The sequence below is a fragment of the Penicillium taxi genome (genome assembly GCF_028828555.1).
Source record: "Penicillium taxi strain IBT 34144 chromosome Unknown utg000004l_segment0_segment0, whole genome shotgun sequence".
NCBI lineage: Eukaryota > Fungi > Ascomycota > Eurotiomycetes > Eurotiales > Aspergillaceae > Penicillium > Penicillium taxi.
Window position 1 is genome coordinate 6,588,906 of NW_026643206.1, and position 22,650 is coordinate 6,611,555.

Sequence of the window (22,650 nt, forward strand, 5' to 3'; positions counted from 1 at the left end):
TCCTCGACTGACCTACGATGTGGGTATCTTTACTTATTCAAGTTTGTTGAAAATGTACCTCGATAGTAGGCTCTGGATCCGAGACAACCTTGGACATAGATCTACTTCTGCTGAGATCCATACTAATCACCCTTGGATCTCTGACTTTGACTTCCATCTATTTTCCAAATACTGAGTGGACTGGTCACATTTTCTAAACTTATTATTTCAGAAACGAACCCTGCAGGAAAATAATCCTTTTTCGTATTCAAATGGTCCTGATCATAGAGACATATAGCTTTTAGCTCTACTTGCCTTGATAACTCTAGTGCTGTAGGCTAAAATGCCACTTCTCGCTTACTTTATACAAATCAAGTGCATGGTAAGCGCTAGTTCATCGTGCCTCGTATCGAGCACGAGTGGTTGGATGCAGATTTAGTGGCTCCGTGTGCCTTCTTTTTGAATTAGCTCTATTCAGCTAGTGCGTTTTCATTTGCATTACTTAAATTTTCCCCATGTTGATGTGAATAAAGAGGCAAGGGATTCCCCGTGGAGAACATCTGGATTGTTTTTCCCTTCAGTTCATTAGTTCCTTTCTCTATTGACCTACGACGTAGGTATCTGTACGAATCACGACCACAGTCACGCTTAGAATTCCATCATGTTACCACTTCACATTGCCCTCTATACCGTCCTATCGACGGCACTAGCTTTTGCCGCTGTCGAGTTGGGATTGTGCGCCTTTATAGCTTGGGCCTATTCTGGCTACATTGAGGAGGACTACTACAGCTATGCCCTGGGTGAATATGTGACCGACACTGTCAAAGTCCATCCACCAGCTATCATAGATTTTATGCTATTCGCCGGCTCCTGGACTATTATAGTTTCTGCCGTTGCACTGCTGCTGCCATGGTTTTATGCGCGCAGGGGTGCTGTTAGCGCTAAGCTGAACCGCACTGTTGGCATTATCCTTGCTGTCGTGTATTTTGTTACTATGGTTTTCTGGCTGGCTGCCTTTGCCGACCTTGCCAACGTGACTTTGGGATATTATGTCAACGCCTACTTTGACGCTATGCTTGCGTTTGCCGTCTTGCTTTGGTATGAACCAATAACCACTATACCTTGTGTTTCTTACTCTCCAGTGGCTAACTTATGTATCTAATCGTAGGATTACTTTCATCGGCCTATTCATCTTGAGCATCCTTGCGCTCTGCGGTGTTCTATACTCTGACTGGGCGGGTTACCAGTCACTGCGCCAACCCCGGGACGATAAAGATGTTGTTCCAGGCTATGGTATGCCAATGCATGAGAACCCTGCTCCTCCACCGCAATTCTCTTCGCATTATGACGCCCCACAATTGCAAGCTGGTGGCCAACACAACGTATCGCACTCGGCCCTGAACTCAGCTCTTGAATATAGTGGTGCAAGCGCTCATAATTTACAGGCTAGTCATGCGTGAGCAAGCTGCTAGTGAGAATTTGAGTTACTTTCAGGCTGCGTGTGTTGCGCAGGATGCGATGATGGTCTAGTAGTGGACAAGACAATATGGAGATGAATGGATACCCCGGGTCAGCCAAATATATAAATATGAATGCGAGGTGTTTTATCGAGAGCGCAGTGCTTTAATCAATGATTCTTGTTATGTTTTTTTTTCTTAAATATGTTATTGCTTTATGGACTCAGATGGTCTGAAGTAAAAAAAAAAAAAAAAAAGAAAGGCTGTGGCTTTATTGTATGACATCACCCTTTGTTATTCTTCTTACCATACGAGTCGCTAAAAAACCGCACAAAAAGCAATAGCAAAGGAAAGACATAGACAGTGGTCAATAATATGGTGAAGGCTTCTCCGCTGTCGCTTAGACAAGAGACTTCCCGACCACTATGACCCAAGGCAGAGCCTACTACCGGCGAGACATTCTGCTCAATCGGTATATGCGAGCCAGCCGCCACAATATTCACAATAGTTCCATTCATCGTATCTGAGGGCTCGTTATACTTCACGAAAAGATAGCCATAACCCCAGAAAAAGCCCGTCACAAACTGAGCAATTTGTAGCCTCGTCAAAGAGCGTTTAATACTCATTGGTATTGAGACTCCAAAGGATTGAACCGTGAAATAAGAGTACTAAGGGACAACATTTAGTTAGTCAATATATCATTAGGGTCGAGTATAGGGATATACCATTAGCGTATGAATGCCAGAGTTCAATACAATCCCAACTAGATATGCTGGAGACTCATATCTGAGCGAAGCCCACCCACATATGATAACACCAGCATGGTGGTAGGTTTGCAATAGAGAACTCTTTTTCCCGCGGGCGAGAATCACTATCGTGTCCACGAATTCGTAGAACTTGGACATGTAGAATATCCATCCGATATAAGCAGCTCCTTCTTCCCACAGTGTTTGAGTATTTGCGCGCAGCAGAACTAGGGACATTGTCAACTATAGAAAGTTTCAGGTTGCTACTTCAATGCTTTACCCACCACTAGTTGCTTTTGAATCAGTTCCACAGATTACTTCCGCTATGTGTGTGTAGTAATTGAACCCTTCCCTTGGCCAACAGTTGTTCAGTGCGTGGAAGATCCCATAGAAAGTCCAAGCAGAGAACAATGCAAGCAATGCATTATGGAGTACCACCAGCCTCCGAAACGTGGATGTTCTGCTGAAAGCCCAAGGTCTGTACTGTCGGCTTTCGTTGAATCGATTGAGGAGGAGGACTGCAGTGATATAAAGCACACCTAATGTTAGAGGAAAGTGGAGTTCGAGGGACAGATGAAAGATTGTTGGATTGATGGAGATAGGTCGAAGAAGCCTTGAGGTTGTCGTGATTGTTGGGGGAAAAGTCGCGGTCTTTTGTGGTTGAATGGGAGGGAAATGGAACAGATGTAATGGAGGTAAGCCCAGTTGAATTGTACTTGCAAATGTAGTGTCGTTCATAATGATGGAAGGTATGAGAGAATAAGAGTAGGGAACACGAAGAAAAGTTGTTAGGAGAACTTTCTAAGGTTGGAAGATTTAAATAATCCTATATTCACCCGTGGACTTGATTAGTTATCGCAGGTATCAATAAGTGGTGATGAAAAATAGTAAAAATTGTGGAGAACCTTGGAAGAGGCTCTCCTACGAGGCTCAAGAATAGCGTGGGGTTTCTACATCAGATACTACATTCGTGTTCTGTACCTAGATCCACCGATATTCATGGAACCCCTGGAAACTGCTGCAAGGGATGGAATTGATTATTTGTGACCATATGTACTCGTAAGTATCAAAAATGAAATAAACTATAGAAATAAAGTTTGTTTACAGCTATCAGCTGATCTTTTCCGATATATCAATCGATTAACGCAAAACCGATATTTGACGACACTATTGAGTTGTGAGGACCCATAACAAGGGTTACCCAGTTACAGAACCACATCCAAGGGCTCCCTATCCAAACCCTGAATGTGTGCCCGAACTGCAGTTGTCGATCAATAGACCGAGAAAGACATATGTCTATTTCCCCATCACACCAGTCACAGGCATGTACTGTGTATTATAAATGTGATTGTACCAGTTTGCGTCAGAGTGAGCATCCCGAATCTTTGAAGTGATGAAGAAATCATCAAAAATCCTAAATACTGGTCAGCGGGGTCGGTCATTGTCGACCTCCAGCAGAAATTCCGACAATGCGTCTCGACTTTCATTGGATTGGAATTTGGTGAGTTTTGTACTCGGTTTTCCGTTGGTGGCTCTTGCTAGTCTCTTCTGGATCCCCGTTTACAAAAACACTTTTCTGTTCATGGTGATTTATGGATTTCTACGAGGTCTATGTATTACAGCTGGTAAGAAGAACTACACTTGGAGATGAACGAATCTGACAGAGAACTTAGGGTATCATCGCTTGTGGGCGCACAAATCATACTCAGCCAGCTGGCTTCTCAAGTCCGTACTTGCGGTAGTTGGCGCTGGTGCTGGACAAGGCGCCATCAAGACATGGTGCCGCGATCACCGTGCTCACCATCGCTACGTCGACACCGATCAAGATCCATACAGTGCACAGAAAGGGTTTTTTCACGCGCATATTGGCTGGATCATATTCAAGAAAGATCAAGCATCTGGTATTACTCCCACAGGACGAGTAGACATCAGCGATCTGAAATCTGACCCAATTGTTGAATGGCAACGGCGATACTATTGGCAATTGCTACTCCTCATGGGCTATTTATTGCCCACAATTATTTGTGGATTATTTTGGAACGACTGTCTTGGCGGATTTTTCATCGCAGGCTGCTTGGGAACTTCTGCTGTTCAACAAAGTACTTTCTGCATCAACTCTTTTGCACATTGGATGGGATCACAGCCCTTTCAAACCTCGAAGTCTCCACGCGACAATCTATTCACTGCTTTCCTGACTCTCGGGGAGGGATATCATAATTTCCACCATGAATTTCCCCTAGACTATCGGAATGGGATTCGTTGGTACGACTATGACCCTACCAAGTGGATGATATGGCTATGTGGTCAATTTGGGCTTGCCTCTGATCTCAGACGGTTTCCATACAATGAAATCCAAAAAGGCAGAGTACAAGTAAAGAGGGAAAAATTGAGGCAGGAATCTGACATGGTAGATTGGGGGGTACCTCTTACGGAATTGCCCGTCATGGAATGCGAAGAATACCAACGACAAGCCAGAACAGGGCGTAACTTGATTGTCATCAATGCGGTTGTATATGATGTATCAGGGTTTGTGACTCTACATCCTGGTGGTGCTTCTTTGTTAACGGGTGCGATTGGGAAAGATGCAACAGACATGTTCGAAGGTGGAATATATGGTCATTCAAATGCGGCTAAAAATCTTTTGGATGGAATGAGAGTTGCTGTGATAAGATAACAGAAGACCAAAAACTAATAGCAAGGGTGTTGCAGATCAAAATCGTAAAGAATTTAGTTGTACAGAACAATCCTATTCCCGCCTTCCAATCAAATTTGATTACGTGCAGAACCTTGGAACATTACTTGACACTGATAAGTAAAGTACCTGTTGATGCCAGCTTGAATCTAATCAGAGTGGCAGGCACTAACGATAGGCGGCCCATATAGTAGTTGCCTACTTCAGTAATGACAAATTTCTTGGTCATTTGGGGCTGTTGTTAGAAATATTGATCATAACAACCTCTGCTTCTTCAATCTCTGTGAATTCAATGTCTTCATTGTGTCCTGAATTCATACCTATTCATAGTTTCCAAGGTTAGCATAATGGTTGAGTCTGGGGTAACATTACTTTCAACTTACTTGGCCCTAAGTTATATCTCTTCACGAAAAAGGTCGCTAGCAGGGCAACTCCAGAGCAGGCACACAGTACTGGCCACACCATTCTCAACGAATTTGCATACAACTGCACAAGCTCCGGCTTTCGAGAGTCACCTCTTGGGATCGCTTTCATAGACTGAACCAAAGCTGCTGCACCAGTTCCAAGTTTTTTTGTCAGCGCGGCCAGATCGGGCTTGTCTTTCATTTTTCTTTTGAAGATATTATCAAAGGTTGTTCCTCCGACGGCGACACCAATGGATTGGCCCAATGTCCGAAAAAATGCGAAGAATCCAAGGGCATGCGATATCTCGTCGGAAGATCTGTTTGCTTGTATAGCCAAATTTGTGCTCGTGAAAAGCGATCCTGTCCCTAAACCCACAACAAGATTAATGAGTACCCACTCATAAACAGCTGTTTTGGTGTTAAGTAGGTACAATAACCCGACACCAGTCATAGTAAGTATCCAGCCAACCCAGAGAGCGCTATAGTAATACCCAGTAGTAGTGATGAGTATTCCGACAAGACCGGCAGAGATACTGATCGTGAATGTTTCAGGAAGAAGGGCGACACCAGACATGAGGGGCGTATATGACTGTACTGCTTGGTAGTATAGGGGCAGATAGTATAAGATACACCAGACCTGATGAAATTAGTATCTCATAATCGAATTGCAAGGTTGACACGCTAAGGATAACATACCACTAATCCATGCATGAACGCCTGTAAGTAAATTAGTCGGGAATGAGAATCTTGAAAGATGCTTCCTAGCAGAAAAGGATTCCTTGCAATCAATGCTTCATAAACCACAAAAAATATCAATCCCGCTGATCCGACCAATAGGGGTACCAAAGTGTGCCAGCTCGCCCAAGGAAACATTTCTCCGCCCCAGGTGACCGGTATCAAGAAGGTAGCCATTGATGGAATAAAAAGGCCAAACCCAACCCAGTCTATATGTCCCTTTTCACTCTGCATAGTCCGATCCCAATTCAAAGAGATACAGATAAGCGTCAATGAGACAAGAGAAAGAGGTAGGTTTATCGCAAATATCCACCTCCAAGTATCTTATATATGTTAGACTGTTCTAAGGTTCAATTTTCAATGGCGAGTAAATTTATTGACTAACCTTCATGGGCTAGGGCACCGCCTACAATGGGCCCACAAACACACCCTACTGCCCACATCATACTCAAAAGACCAATGAATTTACCGCGCTCTCTCAGCGGCGTCAAATCTGCAATCAGAATCTCTGATAGTGTAAGTAGTCCCCCTCCACCAAAGCCCTGGATTGAGCGAGCAGCAAGAAGGACATTGAAGCCTTGAGAGCCTGTAGCAAGAGCGGAGCCCATCACAAAGAAGATAATTGCAACGATAAACTTGGGGAAAATTAGCAGCTATTAGGTTTCGAGTTTCAATACATCTACAGCGACACTCACGAGTGGTTTGCGCCCAAAATGATGGGATGATATGGCAAATGAAGGCTGAAAGACAGCTGAGCAGAGAAGATAAGCGGTGCCAGACCAAAAGGCTTGGGTATCTGTGCCATGAAACTGGCTGGTAATAATGGGGATGGCATTACTCAAAGATGTAGAGCTGAGCGATACAGTGAGGGAAATTGTCGAGAGGGCGACAATAGTGAGGGCAAAACGTCGGTCGTCCGATAATCTAAAGATTTTTGTCCAATTCATCGTACTATTTGTGCATCAGATCTTTATGCCTTGACTGCCGTTTTCAATTTGACATCGGACAATGTTTTGGACTTTTCACGAAGAATGTTGTTGCACAGTGCTCCATATCCCTAGCTCACACCCGCGGACTCAAACTCTGACAAATATGACACTTCACATTTATGAGATCTAAAGAGCTAAGGATCAGCCACTATTGTAATATAGAAGTGGGTCGTATATAAATTTGAAAAGCGTACCTAGGTAAGTATGTAATTTTGACCTGTATGATCGTCCTTTTTTGATGAGCTTGGACATAGTTTGAAGACAGAACACCTACAAATTATTCCGAGGTCAATAGATGACCTGGAGTGCTCATGCATGATTGAAATTTAAATTAGGTCTCCTCCCAATTTTATCCCATCTGCAGACATCTATTCCGCACTGTTAGGTTCGAAATGTTGTTGCTGTGTGTTGGTTTTCTGGCCATTTTATACGTAAGTCCTTAGTCCAATATTGTCCCATAGCTTCCAAGGCTAGCTTCTTCTACTTGCTCTGAAACTGTTAGGTTTTTTATACAATTATCTTCAGGCTTCTTTTCCATCCGCTGGCCAAATATCCGGGGCCGTGGCAAGCCGCCATTACAGACTGGTATGCCGCATTTTATGTCTGGAGAGGCAATTCACATGTTATGCTGTTGGAAACACACCAAAAATATGGTAAGAGAGATTTTCTCTAAATTGGTACTTGATGTTGACAAGTGATCAGGCGATATTGTGCGATTTGGACCAAATTCTCTTTCTTTGAATTCCCACACGGGATTGGCCGCTATCTATTCGAGAACAGCCAATGTCCGAAAGGATGATGCTTATGTGGTCATGAGCGCCAGCCTACATGCCCCTAACACTATCAGCTGTATCGACAAGCAGGCTCATGCGTTCAAAAAACGGATCCTAACTCAAGTTTTCACACACGCCGCCTTGAAAGGAGTCGAGGATCGGATACTGTTCCACGTAAGAAGGTTCTGCGATAAAATTGCGCCTGACGACAAGTCCAATGAGACCAAGAAGAACTGGGGACATATCAAAGATATGGCGGCTCTTTCTGATTATGTGGCTTTTGATATCATCAGCGATCTATGCTACGGCAAGAGTTTCGATATGCTTCGATCGAAAAAATTTCGGTCATTTACCAAGATCACAACCACGCTTAGCCGTCGAAATGCAGTGGTAAGTAATTTGTTAGCAGATCATGAACTTGATCTGACATGATTCCAGTGCTTTGTTCAATCGAAACTGTGGCGTTTCAAGCTCGACCGTATATTCTTTGCGAACCTTCTTTCTCATATCAAGGAATTTGGGGCTTGGATCAGACAGCAAGCTAAGGCTCGTACTGAGCTGGGGAATAATGTTTCCCAAAAGGACTGCTTTCACTACATGCTGAATGCTCGAGATCCTAATACTGGCGAGCCATTCACGGAGAGGGAATTATGGACAGAGTCGCTACAGTTGATAGTCGCTGGTATGCCAATTCTGTTCTTTGCTTTTTTTTTTTGAACGATCTCTGATACTTTGATAGGATCTGACACCATTGCGGTTGCTTTAAGTGCCACTCTGTTTCATCTTGCTCACAATCACGAAGCATTGAACAAACTTACAAGAGAGATCCGTTCTAGCTTCAATAGCGTGGAGGATATACTTATGGGAAACAGACTCAACTCATGCAAATTCCTCCGCGCAAGTATCACTGAGTCCCTACGTATGTCACCTCCCTTTGCAGGAATCCCAACTCGTCGTGTGCTAGCGGGTGGCATTGATGTTGATGGCCACCATCTACCCGAAGGAATCATAGTCGGTACACCCATATACACGATTCACCATGAAGAGAGGTACTATCCTCGGCCATTCAAATTTGACCCTGAGAGATGGCTTGAGTTAGAAGATGGTAACGAGGAATCGGTCAGAAATCAAGCCAACAACATCAAGCTAGCAACTACCGCATTTTGCCCATTCAGTATTGGACCCAGAACATGTGTTGCTAAGAACATGGCTTGGGTGGAGCTGTCTCTCATAATTGCGCGACTAGTCTTCCAATATGATATGCGTCTACCACCAGAGCACTTTGTCAAAAAGCCACAATGCTGTGGCTCTGTCAACAACGGTTTTGAGAGAAGTCCGGAATACAAGTTGAAGGCCTGGATAGCTTCTGGGCGCGAGGGGCCCTCAATTCAATTTCGGAGAAGCGACTTATCATAGTCAAATAGATTGATCAAGTTATCAAACAGAACCTGAAACGGGACGAAATCCATGGATGGATATCGAGGCCCAAATATCAAATCAAAAGGCATGTGAAATCTATGGGCAGAACTATCCATTCTCCATTGGAAGGTTCAACAAGCGATGAAAAAGGAAACGGGACGAACATGAGATCTTGATACCATGATTTTATCTTGGGATCAAAGGAAACTAGAAAAGAGGGAACACAAAGTGAATATCTGAATTGAACATGCAGGCTTAATGGAAACATTGAAACAATTATTAAGATGAAGGAAAGACGGCTAAGCAGAGGCAGAAGCATGAGTTGATGCCTCTTCTGAAGCCTCGTGCAAGTGCTCGTGGCTATGTTTCTTCTTATCCTTCTTCTTCTTGTCATCCTTGCCCTTCTTTTGCATCGCTTCGGTCATCAACTGTTCAAAGGCCATGTAGTCACCCTCTTCCTCGGGATCACGCGCGGCCTAAAGAGTGTCAGTATATAATCAAAGTAGTATAATGGTGCACAACATACCTTGAGGTAGATGTTACCGGCAAGAACTAGCGCATGAGCACGTTCTACACGTTTGTCGAGGCGAATGCGCTTGTCGCCTAGAACTGTGTCACAGACCTCGCGCAGGACGCTCTGGATCTCAAACTTGCTTCCACGCCATGCCGCTGCAAGGATCTTGCCAGTGACTTTCTTTTCGTACTCAGCCTTTTTCTCATCAGTCCAATCCTCGCCTCCGCGTTCTTCCAACTTAGCCATCTCTTCCATGGTCATCTGCGCATCGATGGCAGTCGAGATAGTGGTCCAAGTCTCCTTGGCCAGGGTACCCTTATCCTTCAGGCGAGAGAAGAAGCCGGATATACCAAGGAACTTTTGGGACTTGAGGAAAGAGGTACCCTTTTGCACATATGTGGCACCAACTGCATGCAAAATCTCTAATCCGAATGACTCCATCTTCAGATTCTCGACTTCAAGGCGAATTTTCTCCTCGAAAGCGTGAGTCACATCCTTGGTCTTGTCGGTTTCGGTCCACACACTAAGACGGTCAACAAGCTTGTTAACCAGAGTGCTGATACGTTCCTCGCGAGCCTTTTTCCGCTCCGCCTCAAACGCGGCCAGGCGCTCTTGTTGTTCTTTGGAGAGACCCTTCTTCTTCTCCTTCTTGCGCAATTCCTTCTCTTCTTGCGACAGACCAGCTGCATCCATGCGCGCTTCTTCTTCCGATTTGTCCATAATGGCCTGCTGGCCTAGATGTCGGCGGGGGGTACTGCTACCGGAGGTTGGAGGAGAATGAGCCTTCTCTTTCTCTGTGGATGCCGAAGCACCTGCTGCGGAGTCCTTGGCTGAACTAGCATCGCCAGTAGCGGCTTTTACCTCCTCGTCATGAATGTTGAGCTTTTCGGCTGCAGCTTCTGCTAGCTCTTCTTCCTCCATCTCTTGCATAGTGATATCCATCGTCGCGGTCAAGTCTTTCATGAGCGAGATTTCTCCGATAAGATCGACAAAGGCCTCGCCGCCAAAGATCATACTGAAAAACTCCGAGGGATCCTCTGCGCACCATGTCAGGAAATTTTGATTCTGCTTGGAAGAATGTATATCGGATGAACGAACCAAAGCCACCACCAGGGACTGCATCTTCTTTGCCAAATTTATCATATCGTTTTCGTAGGTCTTCGTTGCTGAGAACTTGATAAGCCTCGCCGATCTATTTTTGTGGGCATTAGCACAAGGCAACGATATTTAGTTGGTATCCAGACGCGCATACAGCCTGGAATCGTTCATGTGCAGTCTCGTCGCCAGGGTTCTTATCTGAACAGAAAGTCAGTGGCGGTCATATGCGCGAAAAGGAGTTTCATAATATACCCGGGTGAGTGACGATAGCCAACTTGCGGTAGGCTTTCTTGATTTCCAGCTCAGTGGCAGTCGGCGGGACGCCTAGAGCATCGTAGTAGCTGGTGTCTGCAACCATGATGATTATAGACAAACAAATCTACCGGAAATACAGGGTAGAAAGATAAAAAAACACGGCAAGGTTGAAGTCGTGTGTTATTGAGACTCGACTATTATTTTTCCGCAATCCCCGCCATGACGAAAACTCGAGATCACGTGATAGAGTGAGTTCTTTCCCCTTCCTTCCCCCTTTTCGTATTTTCTCCTTTTTATTTTTCCACAACCTCTTTTTCCATAAATCTTTAATTTTCTACGTCTTTTCTTTCACATCTTTCCCTTTTGAGCCTGGGTTGGTTTGTCTCACCTCCTACAAATTCTTTATCACGAGGCACATACACGCATCCTCGCATCTCATCATGGGTTTCATTGGCAATGCTGTCTACTACACCTTCCACCCGGTCGAATTGAGATCGATCCTTCAATGGTTGGTTTGCCTCGAGCTTTCATAAAGATTAAGCTTTAAGCTTATGGGACGCCTCGAGCTAATCGTTTGTTTTTCTCATAGGAAAGTCTGGCACAATCCTGTTCACGAGCGGAAGCCGGAACAGGAAACCGAGACCGAGAAAGCCTGCTTCAAGTACTTGGATTTGACTAGCCGCAGTTTCAGTGCTGTGATCAAAGAACTCCATCCCGAACTTTTGCTCCCCGTGTCTGTATTCTATCTCGCCCTTCGAGGTTTGGACACAATTGAGGACGACACCTCAATCCCATTAGCCACCAAGGAGCCACTCCTTCGCGGCTTCGATAATTTCCTTACCCAAGAGGGCTGGACCTTTGAAGGAAATCGACCTGAGGAGAAGGATCGGGAGTTGCTGGTTCAGTTTCACAATGTGATTACTGAGTTCATGAAGCTCAAGCCTTCATACCAGGCCATTATTAAGGACATAACAAATAAGATGGGCAACGGTATGGCCGACTACTGCCGCAAGGCTGAGACCGATGATGCGAGCGTCAAGACTATTGAGGAATATGATCTGTACTGCTACTATGTCGCTGGTCTCGTCGGCGAGGGTCTTACTCGGCTCTTTGTTGAGGCAGAGTTTGGTAAGCCCGCCCTCCTCGAACACCCGAACCTTATGAAGTCCATGGGTCTGTTTCTACAGAAGACCAATATCATCCGGGATATCCGAGAGGACTTCGACGATAAGCGTCGTTTCTGGCCCAAGGAAATCTGGTCCAAGCACGTCTACAACTTCGAAGATCTTTTCAAGATCGAACATCGTGAGGCTGCATTGAACTGCAATTCCGAGATGATTCTCAACGCCCTAGAGCACGTTCCGGAATGTTTGTACTACCTGGCGGGTATGCGCGAGCAGAGTGTGTTCAACTTTGGTGCTATTCCCCAGGCTATGGCTATTGCCACTCTAGAGCGTTGCTTCCGCAATTACGATATGTTTGAACGCAATGTCAAGATCACGAAGGGTGAGGCCTGTGGGCTCATGATTCAGTCCACACAGAACCTCCGTGTTCTGTGTGACACTTTCCGCAAGATGGCTCGTCAGATCCACAAGAAGAATACTCCTCGGGACCCTAACTTCCTCAAGATCACTATCATTTGTGGAAAGGTAAAAAAGATCCATTTATGTCCTTATATTTACGTTTTACTGACTTGTATTATGCAGATTGAACAATTGGTTGAGAGCATTTTCCCCACTCAAAAGGCTGAGGATGCCCAGCATCGTGTTGCTGGTGTGCTTTCGGCCGAGCAGGCTCAAAAGAGAAAGGAAGATGCAGAGAACCACTCTGATGTCTTGCTCATGATGGCCATCATGGGAGCCATGGTTTTCATTGTAGCTAGTGTTATGGTATGTTTCCTTATACGTCGTCTTCCACAAACTTAACTAACTGGCTTTTAGATGGGCTTTGCTTGGTGGTTTGGTGCTCGCTTTGATTTGGCCTGGGAAGAGATCAAGTCGGGCAACTTGCGGCCTCCGGCCAAAGAATCCATGCAACTGGAGCTGTGATTTACAGTTTGATTTTTCGACGGCGTCACGACCTTTATTGCCTAACTAATATTCAATATTCCCCAGTACATCGATGGCCCCTTGTTTTATTATATACACCTGTTCATTTTAACCGGGCCATCGATGTGTACTGATAGTAATTTTACTTTTCACATCCTCGCTTTTCGTTACTGACCTAGTGATACATTGGAAGTTCATCATATTACTGTTCATAGCACGGATGTCAAATTACGATCCGGCCCTTTCATGGCCGCGGTCGCGCCGAAGAAGTGCTTATATCGATCGGGATTTATATCTCTTTAACCAGTGAGTACTAGATTTATGTCCAGCGGGGTTTGCCCCGAGATGGCATACATCCATTGAAGATCTGGGACATGCCATTATTGTATAAAATCTTCTATAACCGCAAATGCATTAGCTTCAATTAATCTTTCATCTTCTAGCAAATGTCCATTTTAAGAGCAATATTTGAGGTGTAGTATTACCCCTAAACGTGGTCCACTTTTTCCTCCGGCCCGCAGAGTCTGCGCTTAATCAGAAATTTATAATCCTTGAACTATTATATGTCCTCCCTTCAATAAGTTTTTTCTCTTCCTCACTCTTATCATCTCAATCAAATCGGCACTTGATTATGACAATTGCCGTCTCATGCACTACTTGAGATTGGCGCCTCCGCCATTTTTCAGGGCTTCTCTCCCTGTTTCTTTTTACGCTTCCATTAGCTCTTCAAAGTGCGCAAGCAAAGCTTTTTTGTCTGCCCGTCTGTATTCCACCTCAAATTTCTCAAATTCTTTAAACATAATGGGTAGAGATAAAATTTCTTCAGGCTCAGCCTCGGACGAACCACCCAAGCTGTCCCCTGGTGATTTCCGAACATACAATCGCATGTCCGAACAGATGCAGGCATTTGTAAGATCTAGTTTTCGAGATTGATATCATGAACTATCACTAAAAAAAATCGAAGCACAATCACTTCCGTCTTATTTGGAAACAACTCTATGAAGCCTGTTCTGCTACTGGCAAAAATCCAGCGGGGCTTTCAGCGAGACAAATAATCATGACTGGTCTTCAGTTTTGCTCGCAGCTGGATTTTCACCACTCAATTGAAGAGCGACATATTTTCCCGGTCCTTGCGTCGAAAATGCCAGAGTTCCGTAAGGAACTTGAGCTTCTCTCGCAGCATAAACTGATCCATGCGGGTCTCGAGAGACTTGGGGGGTATCTTGAAAAATGCAAGACTGGAGAGGAAGACATGCGACGTGAAGAGATTAAGCGGTTGATGGATACCTTTGGTGAGGTATTATGGACTCATCTGGACCAAGAGGTGAATACTTTACGTGCTGAACATATGCGCAAGTTCTGGTCTCTTGAGGAGATGCGCCGGCTCCCAATGTGATGTTTTTTCAACTTCATGTATACCTATTATATTCTCGCTACACCCTTTCTTTCGAGCCCTTGAAGGGATTCTCCACAATAGCAAAATCTTGGCAAGTAGCCCCAAGAATATTGATATCGGGATAAATGATCAATTTAGAAACAAATTCTTTCCGGTTTTACGACTCACGAAAGACCATATGGCCTCCATAGGAACCTTGGAAGATCCTAAATTATCCATCGATATTAGATATCTATTTACCATTTTGGAATGAGTGCGCGGAGAAGCTAGAGCTACTTTTACCTAGATAGGCATCTAACATCCTTTAGAAGACTCTCTGAAACCCCTGTTTAACCTGACGCATGTCCAGGTGAGTTCTCCAATTCAGTATAAGCCCGTGAACAGTTTGCCTTTCACTGAGTGTGGCCTAAAAAACAAGGGATCGACATGCGTTACTGTTTTCGGCATATGTTTTTATACAATAAAGCAACCAGAATGAGCGATGATGACCTGTGGAATGCAAGATGGCCAAACCCCCTTCACTGAAATTTCTATTCTTCCGGTCACGTCGCAACCTCACGAGCTCATCGCGTCAAAATCAAGGCCATGAGATTGGAGTATCACAAGCTTGGAATATCACGAGTCCTCATTCCCTATGCGGTTGAGAGACGAATGCAACTTCAAGCATCATGGACAGATACCTAGTATATAGCTTAACAATCCTCTCTCAATTATGGATGACCAAATAGTCATTTAGATACGCTCATCAAGCCACATCTTCATCCCTTGCTGCTATCTCCACACACTCGCAGTTATTATTGCCCAATATGAAGTTCACAGCCTTGACTATCACCTTACTGGCCGGCGGCGCTTTAGCTGCGCCACACTCGGGGCTCGTTGACCGACTCCAAGCACGTGGAGTCTTGTCACACCAGTCGCGGCCCGCTCATCACACCTCCGAAGGTCTTCTAATGAAAGAAGGCTCCGATGCCACTAAAGTTCAGTACAGCAAGAACTGGGCTGGACTTGTGCGTGAAAATCCTCCCGCCAGTAGCACATATACCGCTGTCTCCGCCACCTTTACTGTGCCAAATCCAACTGCCACAGACGACTCCGGCAATCTGCAAGCTGCTTCCGCTTGGGTGGGTATTGACGGTGATACTTATACCAATGCTATTCTGCAAACTGGCATCGATGCCTATATCAGCAATGGTGAAAAGTCCTACGACGCATGGTACGAGTGGTATCCTGACAGTGCAGAAAACTTCGATATCGACTTGACTGCTGGTGATGTGATTGTTGCTCAAGTACGATCCACTTCGCCCAGTAAGGGAGTTTGCATCATTGAGAACCAGTCTTCGGGCCAGAGTGTGACTAAGACGCTGTCGGCACCCTCCACCACGGCCACACTTGGAGGACAGAATGCGGAATGGATTGTTGAAGACTTCAACTCCGGATCCACGATGGTGCCATTTGCAAACTTTGGCAAGATCACTTTTACTGGTGCTCAGGCTGAGGCTGGTGGCAGTGACTACGGTATTCAAGATGCTACTGAGATCTTGGAGATCCAGCAGAACAACAAGGTTCTCACCGATGTGAAGGTTGTGAGCGACAATGAGTTCAGTGTTACTTACAAGTCATGATTTAAATGTGGTCAGACTGTACATAGCCTACCTAGGTGGAATTGTTGATTTGGGGATTGGAGCTAGGAATTCTAAGATCGAAGGTTCGGAGTTATGGTGTCAGTACTTATCCAATTTATTCAGATATAATTGATTTTCTTAAAAATCTGGAATGAAATGGTAGATGTACCTGCAGTATTCCAAGGTTCCCAACGCTCCGGCACAGCATACAATAGTGGGGTATTTAGCTACCTAATACCATTAGTTTGACAGTAAAAGAGGGGTTCTTTTCAATAGTTTGTTTATCAGTGAGTATTATCCCTTTTCTTTCCTCTTGCTCCACAGTGATTTTACGGAAAGAAGTTCAAGTCGACGTACCGATGGGGTGCTCCGTATAACCGACTATAAACCTGGGAGCAGTAAGCTTACTGTGTATTGAGGTACTTACACAGTTGGTAACTTAGTGACATCAAAGTTTCTGACTCATCAGTTCTTACCTCCATGAACCTTGGAACTTGTCAACACATGGGCATGTCAGTCTATATTGAAGCTGCTCACTTTCCAAAAGACACGGAGGCTATTCGTTCTCTATTTTCCGGCTATGCAGAGTCGTTAGGAATCGATCTCGCCTTCCAGGAATTTGACAAGGAGCTTGATTCGCTACCAGGGAAATATGCAGAATCTCAAGGGGGAGCTCTTTTGATAGCACGAGTTCGTAAACCCAACGAAGACTCTGATAGGACCGCTTTTGCCCCTCTTTCAACATCCCACTCGACCAAATTAGCCCCACCATTTCCTGCCGTCGGATGTGTAGCCTTGCGGTCGAACTCGGACAACTGGTGCGAGATGAAACGCCTCTATGTCGTTCCAGAAGCAAGAGGTCTGCGTCTTGGAGATCAATTGGTAGCGGCCATCATTGAAAAGGCGAAACTCTTGGGATATCGGGGAATTCGCTTGGATACATTACCAACAATGACGGCGGCACAAAAGCTTTATCGTCGATATGGACTTGTCAAGATTGAATCCTACTATGACACGCCGATTGAGAATACAGTATTCATGGGATGTGACTTTAATTCAGTTCTCCCTGAACCTCAAGCGAGGGCTTAAATATTCCAATGTTCTAGAATCTGTCGTATTCATCGATCCGCTGCTCATGGTCGCATTTCGCATAAGTCACCGGCTACTTCTTCTCAAATAAATGACGAATCTTGGAAGTCGATGAGTTCTATAGCAAATATACATATTTGTCGGAAACCTTGAGGGGGAAAAAAGGGGATTATGATAGTCAAAGAAAGAAGTGGGGTCAAAGACAGGAAAGGTGTAATACCAGAATAACATGAACCAGTTTCTTTACTTTCTCATTTTCTCCTTTAGATATAGAGTGTGAACACCAATATCTACCTATGTGAATAATATTACGTGGCGTAGGATGCCCTGGTCTGTGGAAGCATCAGACCATGTGGCTTGGACCTAACAACTATTTTGATACGTCATTTAGATCAACCATGGGGAGCTCTCAGGCATTTCGGCCCTAAACCTTCTACTCATATGTAGCAGAAATTCAGTGAGCATATATCCATGGAGTAGCTATTAGGTCGGGTAGCAGTCATTGCTGACCCGTCTAACCCCGCCGTTAGTTTAGTTGTTGAGACTCCACTTCAGAGCTTCCTATCCCCGAATCTCAATATAGTATTGGTTACCATCAGGACGGACAGGAGGGGGTTTGGTCCAACAAAACGATCTGGGACTTTTGCGTTAGAAAAGAAATAAATAAAAAAATAAGAATTAAGCAGAGATAACATACCATAGTTTAAGTTTATTAATCTTAAACTTGGATGACGACCTCACTATTGAATACGACGAACCTTGGAAAGCAGAGACATAGGAATCTAAGTCTGATTTTAGAATGCCAATCAGAATCCGAATATCGATATCATCTTTAGTAGGCTCTCAACCCGAATTCCCCGACCCAAACTTTTATGAATAATTTGGAATGATGATGTTGAGCATTCTGGCCATTCTTGTCTCCACCAGTGCCGTTCTATCGGGCCACTAGGACTTAGGAAGTGTCTGATGTGTTCGAGGCTAGAGTTGATTTGTTGAGACCCAGTACGGAAATATACGGACCTTTTCTTTTTCTTGTCGTTTTCTTCTTCAATATCTTGTATCTCCATTTATAGAGTTAATATCAGATCCTAGGAAAAGAATATCAGATCAGAAGTAGAGATATCAATATTTATTTAGATTGGAATCTACCTAGGTATTAGAATCTATTATCCGTATACTAGTACAGTGAATGGTGGGTCTAATAGCATCATCGATTCAGGGGGTCTAATAGGTTGGCTTCCTTCAAGTCACGAACCCCCTAACTAATCAACCCTTCTAGACTCTATCCGACATAATGGTTGTCAGTGGATCTTTAGCTGGGGCCCAGTTTAGGGTTTTGTAATGTTCTGACTTGCTTCCGACCCATTCATTTGGGTCAGGATCGTGCTCAGCGTCGTATCCCGCAGCCCGTTCAGATAAGTGCCACCTCCAGCTCAACCTCCCTTCCTTTCCTTTCCCTTTCCTTTTTTACTTTCTCGTTCTTTCCCCTTCTTTCCCCATTCTTTTCCTGCAAGCTCAGAATTTCTTCTTGGTATGATTCAATGACTACAGTAGATCCTGGTCCCTATATTTTATTCTTTGATAATGGCGCAACCTCCCCTCCAAGCCCGAGACATCGAAATAGATCACAGTGCCGGCGTATGTGAAACAGACCCTGTTTAATGGTGATCGTTGACTAATAACTCACAGTCTTCAAGCGACTTTGACACCATCGGGAGTGATCTGACCTCTTTGTCCGAATCAGTCTACTCTTATGTTTATGAAAATGGTCGCACATATCATTCTTACAGATCGGGATCATATGTATGTTCATTCAGCTCTGGAATACAACATCCTAATTGTAAAATGGGCCAAATTCCTGAAACTGGCTTTAGATACTACCCAACGATGAACGAGAGCAAGGTATGATTCGTATTTTGACCCTTTTAACCGTTTAAAGCTCTCGTGTCATTATATGAACATACCTATTTTGTAGAACGATTGAACCTCTTCCATCATTGTGTTCGGCTATGTCTCGACGGAGAATTATGTTTTACCCATCTTGAAAATCCTCAAAGTGTACTCGATATCGGCACTGGAACAGGTATTTGGGCTATCGAATGTCAGTGATGGATGCAATCCCTCATCTCATTTTGGAACCATAGCATCTCACTCATCACAGTGGCGGATCAGTTCCCATCAGCAGAAGTGGTAGGGGTAGATCTATCTCCTATTCAACCCAGCTGGTCAGCAATATCTATTCCTGAAAGTGTTTATTACCCTCAAAACTAATCAATTTCGATAGGGTCCCTCCAAACTTACGTTTTGTCCTCGATGATGTGAATCAAGAATGGATGTTCCCTTCTGAGTCATTTGACTTTATTCATGTACGAGGTCTAGCAGGCAGTGTAGAGCACTGGCCAACATTTCTCCAGCAATGTAACGTGTGAGTACTGATTCGACTGTCACGGGGTTAAAGGCTTATTTGTTCACTATTCAGTCATCTCAAACCCGGTGGTCGCATTGAGATATCAGATTGCCATCCTTATCTTCTGTGCGACGATGATACCTTGCCAGAAGATAGTTACATACGCCAATGGCATGTAAGTCCGGGAAATGGCAATCTAAGATCATGAAGCAGCCTTCTTACCGTTCTTTCACAGCATGAATATCACCGTATCATCAGGACTCAGGGTAGAGAATGGGATATTATACCCCGACTGCCCGCCTTACTGGAAGAAGCATCATTCCAAGATGTGAAGACAACTGAGTATATCTTGCCAAATGGAAGTTGGCCCAAGGATCCAAAACTCAAGGAGATTGGTCGCTTCTTTCGAGCACAATTTGCCGATGGTGCTGTGGAAAGTTATTCTCTTGCTTTGTTCACACGGTATGGAGACTGGAAGCCCATAGAGGTCCAGGTGCTATTAGCCCACCTCCGCTCAGAACTCAAATCGAACAAGATGCACGCATATGGAAAGCTGTTAGTGATGTTGTCGCCCACGTAATGGTGAATACCTACTGACTTGTGGCAGAGCGTTTATTACTGCAGAAAAGCCACTCTGATCCAGATTCAGCATGAGATCTAGATTATCGCCATTTAAAATATCAAATTAATATCAGTCCTAAATCTGGACACAATATTTTCAAAACCACCAACGGAACTTGGCCGGCTTAATGACATACTGGTTACGCCGGTTCGATTCAACCATAGAAATGGGGCCGTCGGGACAATTGAATTGATATTCCATGTCCATGGAGGGGTTATCATTGCAGTGGGACTTAATGACTTCATGACTTACTTGTATTGAGTCACTGGGAATATCAATCTGATTGACCTGTGGACAGATCATTTCCCTAAGAAACTCACATGATAGTTTCTGCCTGAGGCATGAATGATGACTGATCCAAACTATCCAAGCTAAGGATCCAACCTCCGAGTCCATGAAAGCCTTACCTCCTTTAATTTAGTTCCAATACAATGTACAAAGTAAAAAATGGGATCTTCAAGTTTGCGACCAGACCAACCTGATTCATTTCGCATTAAGCGGAAACCAGTATCAAATCCAAACCTGCGGGGAACAGTAGCCGCTCATTCCGCTTTGGTACTTCCACCACCACCGCCGTCTTATACAGAGCTTTATGGCCCTGCATCACAAGGGACTTCTCGGAAAATTATTCCGCAGAGGCCGAGTACCGCTAATCCTTCAAGCTCAACATTAGCCTCGCCAATCTCCACACCAACATCGACTCTGCCGGTGCCGTCTCATTCTCCGACACCAGTCCAAAAGGCATATGGCGAAGCCCGCCACTTTCTTGGAGGCTTGATCAGCCATCCCACTGAGGCTAACAAACATGTCACCATATTGCGCCACTCTCATGGCTTAGTCTTTTATCGAGGCAATTCTACGTCGGTCGCAGTGTCAATATTTGCCGACACCCCCCTGCCGCTAAACCGAACCCTGTGGCTTCAATGCAAGGGCTGGACCGGCAAGACTGGAATGCGTGCCAAGTCACTCTTCCATCTCCGTAATGACTGGATTAATGTTACACCGGCGATAGCATTACGAGCCGACCAAGTGAATCCAGACGATGAACGCGCATGGCAACGCGATATCAAAAAGCTTCGAAAGAACAAAGGGGGCCGTTTCCGAGAATCTCACCAACTACGTGAAACTGCCATAGTCCGTGTCCCCGTGGAAGCTGGGGACGGCTATTTTCAGCTTGTTCTTTGTCAAGGTCTCAAAAAAAGATTCTTGGAAATAGCCCCGTTTTCCGAGTCGCTTCGGTGTCGACAAGTCCCAGCTCCCTTCGAGGTGCCAGTCTCAGCACCTTGCCTCTAGAAGTTGGTGCCCTGGTTGTTAGTCTGTATGCTCAGACGGCGGTTCAAACGGTCATTGCACCCGTTACAGCAGCAATCCAAGCCAAGCTGGACCCTTATAGCCCATCCTGGGTGACACAAACCGCTACCCTATCAGTGTACTCCGCTAGTGGAGTTCAAGACAGACTCGACAGTACTGTCACTGAGCCTAGTTCTTTTAGCCAAGGTGTCTCCCCATTTCCCAGTCAAAAAGGCCCTGATATTACGGAAGGTCCACAGTCGCCATTTCCCATGGCTCTTAAGGCACGTGGGCAACTTAGTCACACGACAATAGCCCATAGTCCAGGCGATACTCCCAATTTGACACTAACTAAAGTCCCAGACTGGGTGCTGGAACAGCTCCGCGGCTATTTTTTCGGCTGGGCACGATTTGATGTTAGTGCTGGCAAAGAAAGCTCAATGAGACCTTGGTGCCCGGCTGTTCTTTCTGTTCGCACATTAGATCCTTTAAGTGCCTCTAGGGTCGATATGTCGTCGCATGTGTCGAAGCGGGTTGTCACACTTCGCTTGTTGGAAGAAGTGCCCTTTCAAACGACCGAGCTTGAAGTCCGCATTATGGGATTTCTCAGGGCAGACGTCCCACCTCCAGCTGGGACTACACATCAAGAGCTGGTAGCTGCACAGGCGGCTGCCTCGGAAGCTGCTTTGCTTGCGGATTCTTACGATGCATCATTGGTAGAGGAAACTCTTTCCCACCCGGCATGGGCTCCAAACCAAGATCTGAAGGAGCTCTCGCGACAAAATACTAGTTGGAAGGACCATACTCGGGAGGTGTGTTCCCGTGGTCAGAAATTAGCGGAGCAGGTTCCCCTCCACCTACTTGGAGTGCGATCGGCGACAGATGAAATGAGAGAGAATCAAGTCACCATGAATGGGTTTTCTATTGTTCGATAGCTAGTCCCAAGCTGGCAGACATGGACCTTCCAGGTTACATATCTACCCACCAACCTTCATAGGTAGCCCTCGAGGTTCAAATGTTTGATTATTTAATATTTCCTGAGGTCCTCGCCCAGATGGATGGTTAACGGGGGTTATGTTACATGTTTTGAATTGATATCCAGACCTAGGTACCTA

At 45.0% G+C, this 22,650-nt stretch overlaps 13 protein-coding genes across 13 annotated transcripts; 10 read left to right on the plus strand and 3 right to left on the minus strand.

Annotated features, from left to right (window-relative positions):
• Positions 1 to 640: 640 nt before the first annotated feature.
• Positions 641 to 1,439, plus strand: N7495_007362 (MARVEL domain-containing protein; the record flags this gene model as incomplete). The annotated part of the gene is made up of 2 exons (XM_057210013.1): positions 641 to 1,077; positions 1,148 to 1,439. The coding sequence occupies 2 exons, from the start codon at positions 641 to 643 to the stop codon at positions 1,437 to 1,439; spliced, it is 729 nt and encodes a 242-aa protein (XP_057063787.1).
• Positions 1,440 to 1,720: 281 nt separating this feature from the next.
• N7495_007363 (elongation of very long chain fatty acids protein) lies at positions 1,721 to 2,419 on the minus strand (the record flags this gene model as incomplete). The annotated part of the gene is made up of 2 exons (XM_057210014.1): positions 1,721 to 2,104; positions 2,162 to 2,419. The coding sequence occupies 2 exons, from the start codon at positions 2,417 to 2,419 to the stop codon at positions 1,721 to 1,723; spliced, it is 642 nt and encodes a 213-aa protein (XP_057063788.1).
• Positions 2,420 to 3,764: 1,345 nt separating this feature from the next.
• On the plus strand, positions 3,765 to 4,856 carry N7495_007364 (acyl-CoA desaturase; the record flags this gene model as incomplete). Its single annotated transcript, XM_057210015.1, has 2 exons — positions 3,765 to 3,807; positions 3,856 to 4,856. 2 exons carry the CDS (start codon positions 3,765 to 3,767, stop codon positions 4,854 to 4,856), a joined length of 1,044 nt encoding a protein of 347 aa, XP_057063789.1.
• Positions 4,857 to 5,213: 357 nt separating this feature from the next.
• Positions 5,214 to 6,960, minus strand: N7495_007365 (uncharacterized protein; the record flags this gene model as incomplete). The annotated part of the gene is made up of 4 exons (XM_057210016.1): positions 5,214 to 5,915; positions 5,975 to 6,336; positions 6,399 to 6,648; positions 6,709 to 6,960. 4 exons carry the CDS (start codon positions 6,958 to 6,960, stop codon positions 5,214 to 5,216), a joined length of 1,566 nt encoding a protein of 521 aa, XP_057063790.1.
• A 434-nt stretch (positions 6,961 to 7,394) lies between these two features.
• N7495_007366 (cytochrome P450) lies at positions 7,395 to 9,191 on the plus strand (the record flags this gene model as incomplete). The annotated part of the gene is made up of 5 exons (XM_057210017.1): positions 7,395 to 7,433; positions 7,505 to 7,655; positions 7,705 to 8,165; positions 8,214 to 8,457; positions 8,515 to 9,191. 5 exons carry the CDS (start codon positions 7,395 to 7,397, stop codon positions 9,189 to 9,191), a joined length of 1,572 nt encoding a protein of 523 aa, XP_057063791.1.
• Positions 9,192 to 9,493: 302 nt separating this feature from the next.
• Positions 9,494 to 11,164, minus strand: N7495_007367 (DnaJ domain protein; the record flags this gene model as incomplete). The annotated part of the gene is made up of 5 exons (XM_057210018.1): positions 9,494 to 9,670; positions 9,721 to 10,745; positions 10,807 to 10,900; positions 10,961 to 11,004; positions 11,059 to 11,164. 5 exons carry the CDS (start codon positions 11,162 to 11,164, stop codon positions 9,494 to 9,496), a joined length of 1,446 nt encoding a protein of 481 aa, XP_057063792.1.
• A 337-nt stretch (positions 11,165 to 11,501) lies between these two features.
• On the plus strand, positions 11,502 to 13,109 carry erg9 (bifunctional farnesyl-diphosphate farnesyltransferase/squalene synthase; the record flags this gene model as incomplete). The annotated part of the gene is made up of 4 exons (XM_057210019.1): positions 11,502 to 11,569; positions 11,651 to 12,710; positions 12,768 to 12,950; positions 13,002 to 13,109. 4 exons carry the CDS (start codon positions 11,502 to 11,504, stop codon positions 13,107 to 13,109), a joined length of 1,419 nt encoding a protein of 472 aa, XP_057063793.1.
• An 801-nt stretch (positions 13,110 to 13,910) lies between these two features.
• N7495_007369 (hemerythrin domain-containing protein) lies at positions 13,911 to 14,505 on the plus strand (the record flags this gene model as incomplete). The annotated part of the gene is made up of 2 exons (XM_057210020.1): positions 13,911 to 14,018; positions 14,074 to 14,505. 2 exons carry the CDS (start codon positions 13,911 to 13,913, stop codon positions 14,503 to 14,505), a joined length of 540 nt encoding a protein of 179 aa, XP_057063794.1.
• An 806-nt stretch (positions 14,506 to 15,311) lies between these two features.
• Positions 15,312 to 16,127, plus strand: N7495_007370 (A4/G1 family peptidase; the record flags this gene model as incomplete). Its single annotated transcript, XM_057210021.1, has 1 exon — positions 15,312 to 16,127. One exon carries the CDS (start codon positions 15,312 to 15,314, stop codon positions 16,125 to 16,127), a length of 816 nt encoding a protein of 271 aa, XP_057063795.1.
• Positions 16,128 to 16,631: 504 nt separating this feature from the next.
• Positions 16,632 to 17,216, plus strand: N7495_007371 (GNAT family N-acetyltransferase; the record flags this gene model as incomplete). Its single annotated transcript, XM_057210022.1, has 1 exon — positions 16,632 to 17,216. One exon carries the CDS (start codon positions 16,632 to 16,634, stop codon positions 17,214 to 17,216), a length of 585 nt encoding a protein of 194 aa, XP_057063796.1.
• Positions 17,217 to 18,800: 1,584 nt separating this feature from the next.
• Positions 18,801 to 19,645, plus strand: N7495_007372 (Phosphoethanolamine N-methyltransferase; the record flags this gene model as incomplete). The annotated part of the gene is made up of 5 exons (XM_057210023.1): positions 18,801 to 18,854; positions 18,906 to 19,019; positions 19,091 to 19,118; positions 19,274 to 19,406; positions 19,501 to 19,645. The coding sequence occupies 5 exons, from the start codon at positions 18,801 to 18,803 to the stop codon at positions 19,643 to 19,645; spliced, it is 474 nt and encodes a 157-aa protein (XP_057063797.1).
• Positions 19,646 to 19,757: 112 nt separating this feature from the next.
• N7495_007373 (phosphoethanolamine N-methyltransferase) lies at positions 19,758 to 20,203 on the plus strand (the record flags this gene model as incomplete). Its single annotated transcript, XM_057210024.1, has 2 exons — positions 19,758 to 19,798; positions 19,837 to 20,203. 2 exons carry the CDS (start codon positions 19,758 to 19,760, stop codon positions 20,201 to 20,203), a joined length of 408 nt encoding a protein of 135 aa, XP_057063798.1.
• Positions 20,204 to 20,692: 489 nt separating this feature from the next.
• N7495_007374 (LipA and NB-ARC domain protein) lies at positions 20,693 to 22,470 on the plus strand (the record flags this gene model as incomplete). Its single annotated transcript, XM_057210025.1, has 2 exons — positions 20,693 to 21,421; positions 21,448 to 22,470. The coding sequence occupies 2 exons, from the start codon at positions 20,693 to 20,695 to the stop codon at positions 22,468 to 22,470; spliced, it is 1,752 nt and encodes a 583-aa protein (XP_057063799.1).
• Between the last annotated feature and the right edge of the window lie 180 nt (positions 22,471 to 22,650).